The 12,687-nt window shown below is 41.9% G+C and overlaps 1 protein-coding gene and 1 long non-coding RNA gene across 5 annotated transcripts in view; one reads left to right on the top strand and one right to left on the bottom strand.

Annotated features, from left to right (window-relative positions):
• brpf3b (bromodomain and PHD finger containing, 3b) overlaps positions 1–12,354 on the bottom strand; it is an 18,553-nt gene extending 6,199 nt beyond the window's left edge. The window contains exons 1-8 of one of the 2 annotated variants that reach the window (XM_077515087.1): positions 11,648–12,354; positions 9,241–10,817; positions 8,730–8,886; positions 8,406–8,540; positions 6,993–7,121; positions 6,479–6,791; positions 4,498–4,797; positions 1,427–2,005 (exon numbers count right to left, since the gene is read on the bottom strand). In XM_077515087.1, coding sequence (XP_077371213.1) covers positions 1,427–2,005; positions 4,498–4,797; positions 6,479–6,791; positions 6,993–7,121; positions 8,406–8,540; positions 8,730–8,886; positions 9,241–10,793 — 3,166 coding nt within the window. In that variant the 5' untranslated portion in view covers positions 10,794–10,817; positions 11,648–12,354. The remainder of the gene's footprint in view (positions 1–1,426; positions 2,006–4,497; positions 4,798–6,478; positions 6,792–6,992; positions 7,122–8,405; positions 8,541–8,729; positions 8,887–9,240; positions 10,818–11,647) is intronic. The other variant, XM_077515088.1, reaches the window with a different exon arrangement.
• Positions 1–12,687, top strand: part of LOC144014804 (uncharacterized) — a 14,271-nt gene extending 1,584 nt beyond the window's left edge. Inside the window, exons 2-6 of one of the 3 annotated variants that reach the window (XR_013282573.1) lie at positions 4,598–4,819; positions 7,047–7,227; positions 7,358–7,514; positions 9,377–9,475; positions 9,567–12,687. This is a non-coding gene — a long non-coding RNA (uncharacterized LOC144014804). Of the gene's footprint in view, positions 1–4,597; positions 4,820–7,046; positions 7,515–9,376; positions 9,476–9,566 lie in introns of all 3 variants that reach the window. The other 2 variants (XR_013282574.1, XR_013282572.1) reach the window with 2 other exon arrangements.

The following is a 12,687-nucleotide window of genomic DNA, read 5'->3' as shown; positions in this document are numbered from 1 at the left end:
CAAATATATGTTACAATTAGATTATTGCACAATAAAAGTTGTGCATAATGTAAAAAACAAAGAATAGAGTAAAGAATAAAAATGATGGTCATTTACCTTTTTAACTGATGTCATCATTTTTTTCCCCTCTTTTTGGTTCATGTTCACTCTCTCTCATGTTCTCTCAGAAAGTTTTTTGCCTGGTGTTTTGTAAAGAACTGATCCAAGGAGTTTTTTTTTTGGTTTTGTTTGTTTTTTTGTTGAAATAATCATTCTAAAGTTTCCAAGGCAAACATCATCATAGTGAGCGATCGCCTGACTGGTGAACACTTTTTCTGGGTGATTCTTTTCAATTCCGAAACTTCAGGTACGGCGAGGCATCTTTTTTAAATTAAAAAAAAAAAAAAAAAAAAAAAAGGCCCGTCTTGTCGCAATTAAAAACTTACCGTGCAACGTAGCCTTCATCAATCACCAATTGTTGAATTTTTGCACAAATTTGTCAGCCATTAGTTAATACATTTACGTAAAACTATTTGAACACCTCATGGTCCGTGGAGTGAATGACGAGGACGCTCCATAGACACATATCTATTATTACAAATCTATGTACCGTATTTTCCGCACTATAAGGCGCACTAAAAGCCTTCAATTTTTTTCAAAAGCTGACCATGCGCCTTATAATCCAGTGCGCCTTATATATGGAATACTATTGAGCCGCAACAGGTCTCGCTGTCAATACGCTATCGGTAACCCTGCACGATCGGCAGAAGATCCCGCCATCTTGGATCGCTAGCTAACACTAATACTTTACCTCAGAGAAAATAATAAAACAGCTGTTTATTCATTTTGGGAGTGAATGGAGTTGTCAGAAAGCGGGTTTGTAATCGATCTATTAATAAAGTTTGACTGACCTATCTGACTGTTTTGTTGACATTCCCTTTAGCGCAGCACCATCTAATGGATGCATAACGTAACCCCAGCCTCTACTGTAGCGCCTTATATATGGAAAAAAGTTTTAAAATATGTCATTCATTGAAGGTGCGCCTTATAATGCGGTGCGCCTTATAGTGCGGAAAATGCGGTACACACAGACACAAGTGAGGAGGGGCAGGGGGTTGGATGAGGAAGTTGCCGCCACACTGTGCCCTCAAGTTGTTCTCCAGGCAGGCTGCGAAGTATCAACTACGGGTGATTGGATTTTTGATCGTGAATAAAAGGCTTTGATCAAATATTCCGATCATGTACTTTTTTAAGAATATTGGCCGATTATGATCGGTGGCCGATCGATCGGAGCATCCCTAGTGTACAGCAAAATGTGCCTGTATTTGGCCTATCATTTTGTGTTTGCCTCTCCCCTTTACCACAAGAACTGTCTTGAAATGTATACCGCTCATGATTTTGTTGGTGCATCATATGTTAAAGAAACAACAAAGTTAGAGCTTCTTACCACTTTTCAGGCTTCGATTCAGCATTTTGTCCAGTTCTCCATCTGAGCTTACGTCTCCACTCGGGGTCCATGGGTCATTCAGGCAGGGGGGTCGTATTGCTTTCTGCTGGGTTTTGGTAGGAGTGGATAAAGGAGTCGTAGAGGGGGTGCTGGGTGCAGAGGGTGAGGTACTTGTACTGTCATCCTGCAAGCCCTTCCCATTCAGCAAAGCATTGTCTCTGAACATCTTTGCACCATTTTTGGCCTTTTTGAACAACACAGAAGTCCGTCGTCCAACGCCCCCAGTGAGGGGCCTTGTGGGGGTGCCGAGGTCGAGAAGGCCGTTGGCCAACACCTGCTCCTCGCTGTGCAGACTTGGCGGTGGCGATGCCTCCTGGGCTTTAGTGCAACCGACACAAATGACATCACCGTCTGCGAGGCTGACGCTGAGCTTCCGCCGTATGCGGGGCCAGCTGGAGAATGGGGGCTCCTTTGTGATCGGCCGCAGCGTGGGGGGCTCCAGGGGCGTGTCTCCCAGTCGCGGAGGAGGGGCTGGCCCGGTCGGTTCCAGTGTTGGGGGCGAAGTGGATTTCAGGTCTTCTGCAAGAGGGGAGGAAACATGAAACTCACTTTTACTCTGCATGTGTGTGAAATGGCCATTGAGTATGTAGTAGGGATGTAACGATAACAGAGATATCGCAATATTAAAACTGCCACAATGATTTCCATTTGTGCAGTTCTAGCACCTTCTGGTGGCTAGTTTTTTAGTGCAGTTTAATTTTCATAAGGCATGTTTTGGCCCTTCTATGTTTAAAATCCACGCTATTGGTCATATGAAGGGAAATGTAATATGCGTGTGAACCAAGTCAATATGTAGAGGAACTCATTATGTGTGTGAATTAGCAAGAAAGTGCCTCAATGTTAAGTCCCATTAGAGATTGTAGGTTGTTTATATGCATTGCTGTAATGTACAATAGCACAATATTGTGTTTTTTTTGTTTTTTAGTATGAGCTCTTTTTTTTTTTTTTTTTACAATATTGTGACCTTTTTTTGTATCATCAGCCTCCCCACAATATCGTGATAATTATCGTACGTGAGATTTATATCGTGATAATATTGTATTGTGATGTTTGGATATCGTTACATCCCGAGTATGGAGTGTGATGTGGTGGTGTTGTAGTCACACTGGAGAATGGTGTCTTGTCTGTGGTCCAAAATTCTAACGAACTATCTAACCACAGCACAAAGAGACTTGAGCTTCAGTGTAACCTCTGAAGTCAAACACGGCCAGTTGTAGGACGTTGGGCAGCTTCATATTTGTTCCGATTTAGAATGTGTTTTTCCTATAGGATATATGTACATAGATATAATGTGTTACTCGGTCAAACTGTCATAATGACTTCAAATATTTTAAATAACACATTTTATGTAAAATAATTATTTAGCATGTATTAACATGAGTTTATACTAGGGCTGTCAAAGTTAAAGCTTTAATAGATTAATTAATCACAGAAAATTGTCGCATTAATCACGTATTAACGCAGATTAATCGCACTATTCTTTTTGACCGCACTTGAGCCTTGAGCGTAACTTCGGATGGTTAAATTGAAGGCTGCGCAGGTCAGTGATGAGGTCAATGCACGGCATTTCCTACGCCTGTTGTTCCAAAATGAGCGGCGTGACCCCAGTTGATTTGCTCGGTGGTAAATTTAGCTTTAAAAAACAGGACTTTAGATAAAACAAAAGTAATTTACATTTAATTAATTAATTGCTGAATTGCACCCAGTTGATATGATGCTGTTACCAAGTTTTCGTCAGTATTTAGCACGTTCTTTGCAATATAATTGCTGAATTGCACCCAATTGATATGATGCTGTGATGTTTTGAGCAATACACGCATGAATGCAATTCCGTACATGCATTTAATCAATGTTTGCAAATTACATTCAGATAATAAAATGTGTCAATGTCAAAATATTATGGTATTTTGTATTTTATATTACGCGAGTAATTTAGTTGATTAATCGTGATTAATCAAACTTAAAAAGTGTGATTAATCAGATTAAAAATTGTAATAGTTTGACAGCACTAGTTTATACTGTACTGTATAGTGGACACCTGTATTCTCTTTAACAATGGGCTTTTCATTCCTTGTACATGAAGCGATACCAAAGTGACCTTGACCGATTAGCCTCCTCGGAACAAACTGCTTCGCTTTCCTCTCCAGCTGACACTCCCTTTCTCCTCCCCAAAACCCTAACCATGCAGCATAAAGAATCTTCCCATGGTCCTTACTGCGCACTCTCTTACAGCCCAATATCTTGTAGTCTGCTGTTAGACTTGTATGCTTGACTTGACTACTATACTTGACTAGACTTGACATTTAAAGCTTCAAATATAAAAAAAACCAAAAGACAAATTGTTTTCCAGACGGTTTCATTCATCTCACCTAACTACTAACTACTGAAAATTCCACAACACAGTTTTACATTCGTTAAAAATAAAATAATGGTACAGCTGTTGAGCTAAAGTCACGAGTCAAATTTTTGCCCAAATTTCAAACCGCACCACCACAATGCCGGTTGACTTTATGGAGGTTCCACTGTATTCTGGGGGGGCATCATACACTGTCACGATATTAAGACATGAAGAATTAACATTGCTCTCACAACTGTATACCAGCACCATGGCTGGATCTCAATGCTGCCACTGACTGAATCAGTTTCCTCCCGCCCTCCTTTTAGACTCCTGTGAGCCCATCCGAACTAGAAGTGGGAGGACATGGCATGGGTGTACAGTATGTTGTCAATGGAGAGTGGTGAGTCCATGAGAGTGATGTGTAGAAGAGCAGAGAGGAGTTGTGAGGCAGCCAAGGCTAACGAGACTCTGTGGGCCCCTACTTACTAGACTGGAGACAGTGGGGTGGTTGGGGTTGGTGCGTGGGGGAGACCCTGGCTCAATTACCTGAGGACAATGTGCCGTTAGCTCATGTTCACAACTGGTCTCATGAAACAAAATCGGGTTAAACTAAACGGGGGGGTAAGCACATGCACTGGCAAGTTCTCTAACATGCCAGTTTTTCATCACTAACCTTTGTCTGACGTTGAAAGACCGTTTTCTGCCTTGATGTCGTCAGCCTTGTCATCATCTTCCTCTTCCTCCTCCTCATCTTCATCGCTGTGTTCTTTTAGGCGGCCGTTGTGAAAGTTGTGGCGGTGCGGACCTTGCCGGAAGCGAATGTTGTTGATCTCGCGGCGGAGCAGGCGCATGCGTCGTGTGCGAGCAGCGCTGCATCGCGTGGAGCTGACAAAGTCCAGCTTGTCCAGTAGCTCCTTCAGCTGCTCCTCCACACTCATATGGAGCCGGTTGTCTGGGTTCAGCACACTGTCCACTGGGCAAAACAAAACAAAAAGGTAAGCTCACGCAAGCGCCTCCTTGACATGTTCTTCATAATGTGTATAGGGGGGTCCCTCAAAAGTTGAACGTCTTAAAGTTTGTAAAATTTGGATTTAAATTCCAAATTAAATTTTGTTTAACCATCCATCCATCCATCCATTTTCTTGACCGCTTATTCCTCACAAGGGTCGCGGGGGGTGCTGGCGCCTATCTCAGCTGGCTCTGGGCAGTAGGCGGGGGACACCCTGGACTGGTTGCCAGCCAATCGCAGGGCACACAGAGACGAACAACCATCCACGCACACAAGCACACCTAGGGACAATTCGGAGCACCCAATTAACCTGCCATGCATGTCTTTTGGAATGTGGGAGGAGTACCCGGAGAAGACCCCACGCGGGCAAGGGGAGAACATGCAAACTCCACCCAGGAAGGCCGGAGCCTGGACTCGAACCGGAGTCCTCAGAACTGGGAGGCGGACGTGCTAACCACTCGCTCACCGTGCCGCCCTTTGTGTAACCAGTAACTGGTTAAATGATTTAATGAATGTAACATGCTTTAATCATTTAAGTGTTACATAAACATTGACATCAGCAAGGATGATATGAAAATATTTTATAATTCTAATTCAATAATTGTAAATATAAATGAAAAAGATTCTGAATTGTGTTTAAGTGCAATAAGTCAGGACTTTCATAAATGAAAGAAAATACTTTCAAATTCACATTGAACAGTAAATTTCAAGAAAACAGTAAGATACAAAAAAGTTGACTTTTAAAATTGTATTTACCTAGGAATTTAAGAAGAAGAAAAAAAGCGATATTAAAATAATCGATTCATGGTTTTATGAATTAATATCAGGTTTGAAAAGAAAATTGATTCAATATTATTTGATTTTTTTTTCAACCGAGCCTTATGATACACAAGAACAAATTTGCAGAAAGTTTCTTTAATTAAGTTATTATATTTGGTGTCCGCGGGCACCACGATGGGGACCCTGACCTAAAGAATCCCAATTGAATTGAATCACCACCTAAAGAATTGGAATCTAATCGAATCGTGAGATTCTGAGCAATGCCAACCAAGCCCTAGAAAATCTCGTCTCAATTTACTCCCAAATTGTCTTACTCAGTGTGAAGTCTGACTCTGTTTAATTTTGAAACACAACTGAATACACAACGGAAGGCACAACTTACTCTGTCTTATGTATGGAAACAGGTAGAGATACAGGTTTACAGTTTGTGAAACTTTTGGGATCTAATGGAAGAACATATAATTGTTCTTTCTTTAACTTTATGTTGTGGGCATAGATTGATGAACAAATATGTATTTGTAACTAATAACTTACTTTTTTTTTTTTTTGGGGACAAATTAAGTAACACTGGATCATATCCTGCTGCAAAGAGTGATTAGGGAATCACTGCATTAGGGGTGATTTAATTTTCGACTTGTATGATAGTTCATGTGGGAAAAACAACCCATGACATTTACTTACAGTTATTAATCATTTAGCCTGGTTAACATCTGCTTGAACGACAATAATGTTCATTGGCTATATTTAACATCACGTATATCAAATTCCGGGGTATGCAATTAATTAATGGGCGACTAGCATCACAGAACTGATTGTGTTTGGCTTTGAAGGACCATTGTATGCAAAACAGATCCTGCATCATTACCATCCTCCCATGTGCAGCTGTAAAAATCTCGTTTCTGCGGTGATTCTGGTCGGTGCATGCCGGTCTCCAGCTCCAGGCCCATGTTGGCGGCTTGTCGCTGGGCATGGCGCAAGACGGCTCCTCCAAGGTCTCGAAGACGCAGTGCGGCATGGTGAAAGATGGTGTCCTTACTGTTGTACAGGAGGCAATTGGACACCATCAGGTTGAAGTCAACCTCCAGGTCAGCCACAGAACGGTAGACGTGATTTTCTAGCTTGGAGCGCATTGTTGAAAAGTCCATTGGGTGACTTATGAACTCCATATAGTCTGGTACCTGGGGAGAACATGATGATAAGTTAATGACGACAATAAGGAAAGATCAGCATTTTTCTTGGGACACACCTCTTCACCAATTAACTAAATCAATCCCCCCCCCCCCATAAATGTATTCCTTAATCTCACAAAGACATCTGAGATACATGTATGGCTTCTAGTTTATGGGAATAATGGTATGAGACATTTTAGAATGTCTGACCTCCTGGATGCTGACTGGTTCTGCAAAGATCTCAGCCGTGTCTTTCTCTTGCAGTTGGTCCATAGTTGAGCGGAGCAACAACAACATTGGAGTCAACTGCAGTTCCAGAGCTGCCTGATGGACTTTTATCTGCAATTTTTAAATGGGCATGCAATTGACTGTTGGTGGAAGACAACGTACATCCGTAAAGAAACTCTTGTCTAACAAGAGAGGCAACTTGACTCAACTCTAAGAGGCAAATAAATAGATAAATCTGTCAAAGTAAAGATGCATCTTTAGCCATTTACAGTCACCAGCTGTCCTAAGTCATAAATGCCAAATATTGCACAAATGTATACATTTTCTATACCACTTATCCTCACTAGAGTTGGAGGTGAGCTGGGGCCTATTCCAACTGACGGCGAGAGGGGAGGCACAACCTAGACAAGTTGCCAGCCAACCAGAGGGCGCACACAGAGACCAACAACCATTCACACCCACAATCAATATTTTCACAGGAGAAGTAAGCAAGGGACAGAACAGGTATATGCCATTTATGTCTTTCTTTTGTTGATTTATTGTGAATGAAATGGCTTTACTGTCATTTCATTCATTTTAAAGATTTTCAATACCTTAAAAAAATTTATGAGTAAAATTCAAGCAATCCATGAAAGTGCCAATATTTTATGCTCAAAAAGAATATTGATATATTGTACTTTGTCAAAGTAAACACCCATTTAACATTTAGGCTGGATTTACACGAGATGGTTCCGGTGACACAACTGGGATATACAGCATGGCAGCATAGAGATACGAAAAAAAAAGAAAAAGAAAAAAAATGCATGGGATTGAATCTGAATCAGGCCTCTTTCATGAATCTAATTGGATTCAAATTTGATTTAAAATGGATACAAAACGTGGCAACATCAGATTTGATAAACTGTCACTGTGAACAGATGTTCAAAATACTGACATCTGATGTTTACACACCTGCCTCTACCCAAACACATTCCATAAAACAGTCAATAAAATCTAAATTTGCTGCGTTTGGATAAGCGGATCAGATAATGGATGGATAGAATTGATTCAAGTACATGTTGATGGCAATCAGTTGAGTAATGTCAAGTTTACCTGCATTTACCAGTATGCAAAAGGGGCAGTCCAGGTCATCTAAATGCCATGTAATGCTTTAGAGTTATTTGTTTACTTCTATAACATGGCTGCCTGGTGTTTACCTATCTACCTCACTGCATTTTGGACATCTGCACCTGATGTTATTTTATTGTATTTTGTGTTCAGTGAATGTAAACAGTGATATCTGAAATGATTACTCCAAAAGGCACGTAAACGGACACTGATATGCTCTAAACCAGAACCGGTACTTAGACGTACAGTGGAAATCCAGCCTTACATAGCCTCGCTTGACAATATTACCTGTTCTCGTTTGAGTTTCTCCCTTTTACGGATGAGCTCCACCAGCAGCCTGGCCTTTTCAAGGTCATGCCGAAGCTTCTGCCAATATCTCAGAGCGTCTCTGGCTGCAGATACTTGTTCACTAACCACCTCGGGCTATAAAGTATTTAAATAAATAAATAAGTTCATATATATTTCCCCATTGGATCAACTTTACATCCCAGAAATATCCAATCAATTTTTGAAAATTCAACAGAATGTCAAGAACATTGAGGAGGGGGTGGGTGTATTGGTGTGTGGGTGGGTGTGTGGGGGTGTTAATATAAGGGCAAGTCCCAGCCTGACCTGTTCAGTATTCCGTTGTGATTGGACATTAGAGTGCAAGCGACGGACCAGTGGCACACCATTTCTGGACTGACGCTTCAGTAACCAGTAGCTATGCAGCCTCTGCATCAATTGGCTCTTTTTTTGAAAGGGAATACCTTTGCAGATGGCATTCAACCTGGAGCACAGAAAGAGATTAAAGTTGATAGTTTTCATTTTCATGGTTTTGACTATGTTGGATTTATAGAACGTATAATGTACAGAAACATATCCTCTTCCATTTTTTAAATATTTTTTCACAGTACTTAATAAAAAAAATAAACATTACAAAAGAACATTTATGCAGTAACATAAAAAGTTGATGGATAGTTGCATCCCTGGTGAATTGGGTGTGTGTGTAGTGGATAAGGTGTAATCAAATGCCGAATATTGTGGTAGGTACATACATACAATAGTTTAATTTTTAATCAATTTTTAAAAGGACTATGTATATGCTCACACAACACCCAAGATGACATACACTAAAATATACCTGCTTGTGGGTATTTCAGGCACTATCACTTGCGGCGAAGCATTTTTCAGTGTTGTGGAACCCGTGTCCTTCTTCCCTTTCTTTTTTTCAATCTTGCCATCACTCTCAGACTTTCTGCCTTTTTTTGGCGTCACAGGACCATCTGTGTACGCACTTCGTCCTCGACTGGCTCTCCCTTTGCTGCCCACCACGCGTCCTTCACTCTCCTCATCAGAGATGCCCTCTTGGCCCGCAGGTGAATGAGTCTCACAAAACGCAGTCTTCTTGACGGAGAATGTGGTCCCATTGACGTTTGTCTCTCGTACTGGATCAATTCTCATAAACAGGCCTGCACGCTGTGCGCAAGTCACATGAAAGGCAGTGTAACAGTTGGCCTTGTGGCACTGGATGGATGCCCCGCGACCTTTCTGCTTGCACAGGTAGCAGGTAAGTTTCCAGCGGGCGGGGGGAATGTTTTTGACACCTTCCACTGGTTCCAAAAAAACGGTATTGGCAAAACAGACTTCAGGGATCCAGATAGCGCAGACAACATGCGCCCAGCGGCCATCGCTGGTTTGCTTAAAGGCGCCGCCTCTATTGGGGCATAGCGCACAGTCAACGGGTTTTTGAGGGGACTGAAGGCAGCAGCGGCACAGCCACTGACCCTCTGGGATGTAGGGGACACCGTAGCATTCCTGATGCACGGCCAGGTTGCACGCGTCGCAGAAGAGGATGACGTTGCTGTTGAGGCACTCGTCGTCCAGGCACACGCAGCAGAAGGCGTCGTCGTCAATGACGTTCTGAGAGGGCACCCGAATGCGTGCCTCCTGGTAAGCCTCCTCCTCGAGGCGGTCCACCAGAAGCTCAAAAGTGTCTGCGGATAGCGTGGCGCAGCCCTCTGCTGTGCGGCTGGCGTTGATCATCTCCAACCAGGCGGAATCTTCCTCGTCCATGTCGTATTCTGCCAGAGATTCCTGCTCCTCGGCCGAATGTTCGATGTAGCGGTAGTACGCCGTGGGCAGTGGCGGTGCCTCCACATGGGTGAAAGTGTCTACAAGGCGAAACGAAGGCGCAGGGAGGGGTATTAGGTGATTGTGCGTTGCATTTAACTTTTCAGTCGTTTGCGGTTGAGGGCGGGCGCAGTGGTTTTTTGAAGGCGGCGAATGTGGCACAGACTTGAATGACAGACATTTAGAGTCTTTCCGGCGGCCACGGGGCGTGATGGGTTTGTTGACAATCTGCGTAGCACTGACGGGAGGCGATGGTTGCTCGCTGTTCTCTTTGTTGCTATTACACTCACTGATGTCCTGCGCCATCATTTCGTCTTCAGTGATGACGGCTAAGGGCTCCAAGACCGAGATGCGGTGAAGCCGGCCATCCAGCTCCACTTCCACAACCTTTTGCGCCTGGGCATAGCTAAGTGTTTCTCTGCTCGGAGATGCTTTGAGACTGTACGGGGATGGGGAACGCTGGCGAGCACCAACGCCACTACCACCAACTGCTGTCCTCTTGGACTTCCTGTCATCTTTGCCACATCCCAGGCCCACCAGGCCTTTTCGACGTGGCTTCCTCATAGGCCACTTATCACACGTGCCCTCCTGTGGAATACAAATTTAGCAAAACAACACCATAACCCAACTAAACGCAAATGAAGCAGATATAATTTGAATAATAAATGGTTGGTTGTCCACTATGCAGGCCAGTAAATGACATACAAGCTGACAATTTTAAATCATGCAAACATATAAAATATTAATTAGAATTATCAATAACAAAATAATGCAGTGTTATATGTCACTAATTTGAATTTACAAAATTAATGTTAAGACAATAGATAATATCTACAATATAGAAAATAGAAAAAAGGGAACGGGAATGTCGTTATTATTTTTTTCTTATACAATGCATTACTGATAACTGCGAGGACATGTAATGCTAAAATTATTTTTCGTTTACTGTAACTTCAACAACGTAACGCCTTGCCGAAATAGCCAAAACACAGAGGAGCCAGCCTATCAGCTTTCAGTAATACTTGATTGAGGCACCCTGAGCCAATCACCTCGGAGAAAGCCGCAGCCTCCAACAGTACTCTGTCCTTATTTCAGGAGTACACTGTCAGCCATATTTACAGTTTTAAAACACCACAATAAGAACTTTATATCTTACTTTCTCCGTTGTCATTTCGAAACATGGTCTTACGCCCATTTTGCGTGAGAAATGCGTTATGACACTTATTCGGAGCAGTTGTATAACATTTTTATTAACAGCTAGCTCAGCTGCTAACTTTGAAAAATATGCTGTACTAACCTAAGGTATTATTTTTTACGCTGACACGGAAAGAACAAAACACATCGTCGCAATTTAGAAGGCATTTAAAGTTTTTAAGCGATTAATGATTAAAATAATATATATATATATATTTTTTTACCAATTATGTCAATTAGGTGACACAGTAGCTCCACAGCCGGCGGTCTGAGGCGTTTCTACAGAAATGGTTTCCACCTCGCCAGTGGTCTTGCTGGACTCCCGTAGCTAAAAGCTAACTTGCTCTTAGGCAGCTACAGTTTGTTGGTGCAGCCGGTATGGGTCGTTATTTATTAACGCGTCCGTCCTTCCGTAAAACGGAGATTAAGGAGTTGGGGACTAATGCCCATACATCCAACGAGCATACGAGTTACATATCTGCAGTTATACTGTAAGAGTATCTTATGTCGACCTAATTTTGTGGGTTAGCCTCCCCCGGTAGCTTTGCGAATCCAGGCTATCGCCATTGGTTTTACCACAGGACTTCCGGGTATATCTTTCAAAATAAATCGATTTTCAAACAAACGCGAATCGGTACATTCGTTTCCTTTTTTTTCTGTCATTCTTTATTATTTAGAAATGGTTTTACTTTAAAATAAGAGATTATTATTGTAATCGTAATTAATTGTGTAGTTTATCAGGGTGAATACTGGCCGTCTAAATAGTATTTGCTAAAATTACTAAATGTTTCATTTCCGGTTTGTCTAATACTGTACTACTTGATTGTATGTCTAGGCCACACTCTTGACGTCACTCTACATGATTTTGGCGCCCAGGCTAACAAACAAAGTGACACGGGACACCTGCCTTGTTATCGCACAATACAAAACACACTTAGGCAGGTATACTAACTGCTCAGTCATATAATTGTACATAATTTTAGGTTCACACAAGGCAACAATTGGTCCACTGTAGCATTTAAAATGCAATCAGAGTGCAAAAAGTAAACATTGGGTGCAAAGACTGACATTCAACAGCCTGGAACCGTAAGGTCAATGGTGGTGGTGGTGGGGGGGGATGTAAATTAATATATTCATTGAAACACAAAATATCTGAAACGATTGCATGTAACTTATTTATTTTATGACCAGTGTACAGATGCCTTCAGTGTACTTGCAAATAAATAAATACATGATTTATTTCAGATTATATTTCACAATTAAA

The sequence above is a fragment of the Festucalex cinctus genome, chromosome 2 (assembly GCF_051991245.1).
Source record: "Festucalex cinctus isolate MCC-2025b chromosome 2, RoL_Fcin_1.0, whole genome shotgun sequence".
Classification (NCBI taxonomy): Eukaryota; Metazoa; Chordata; class Actinopteri; order Syngnathiformes; family Syngnathidae; genus Festucalex; species Festucalex cinctus.
This window is presented reverse-complemented; position numbering and strand designations above follow the sequence as displayed.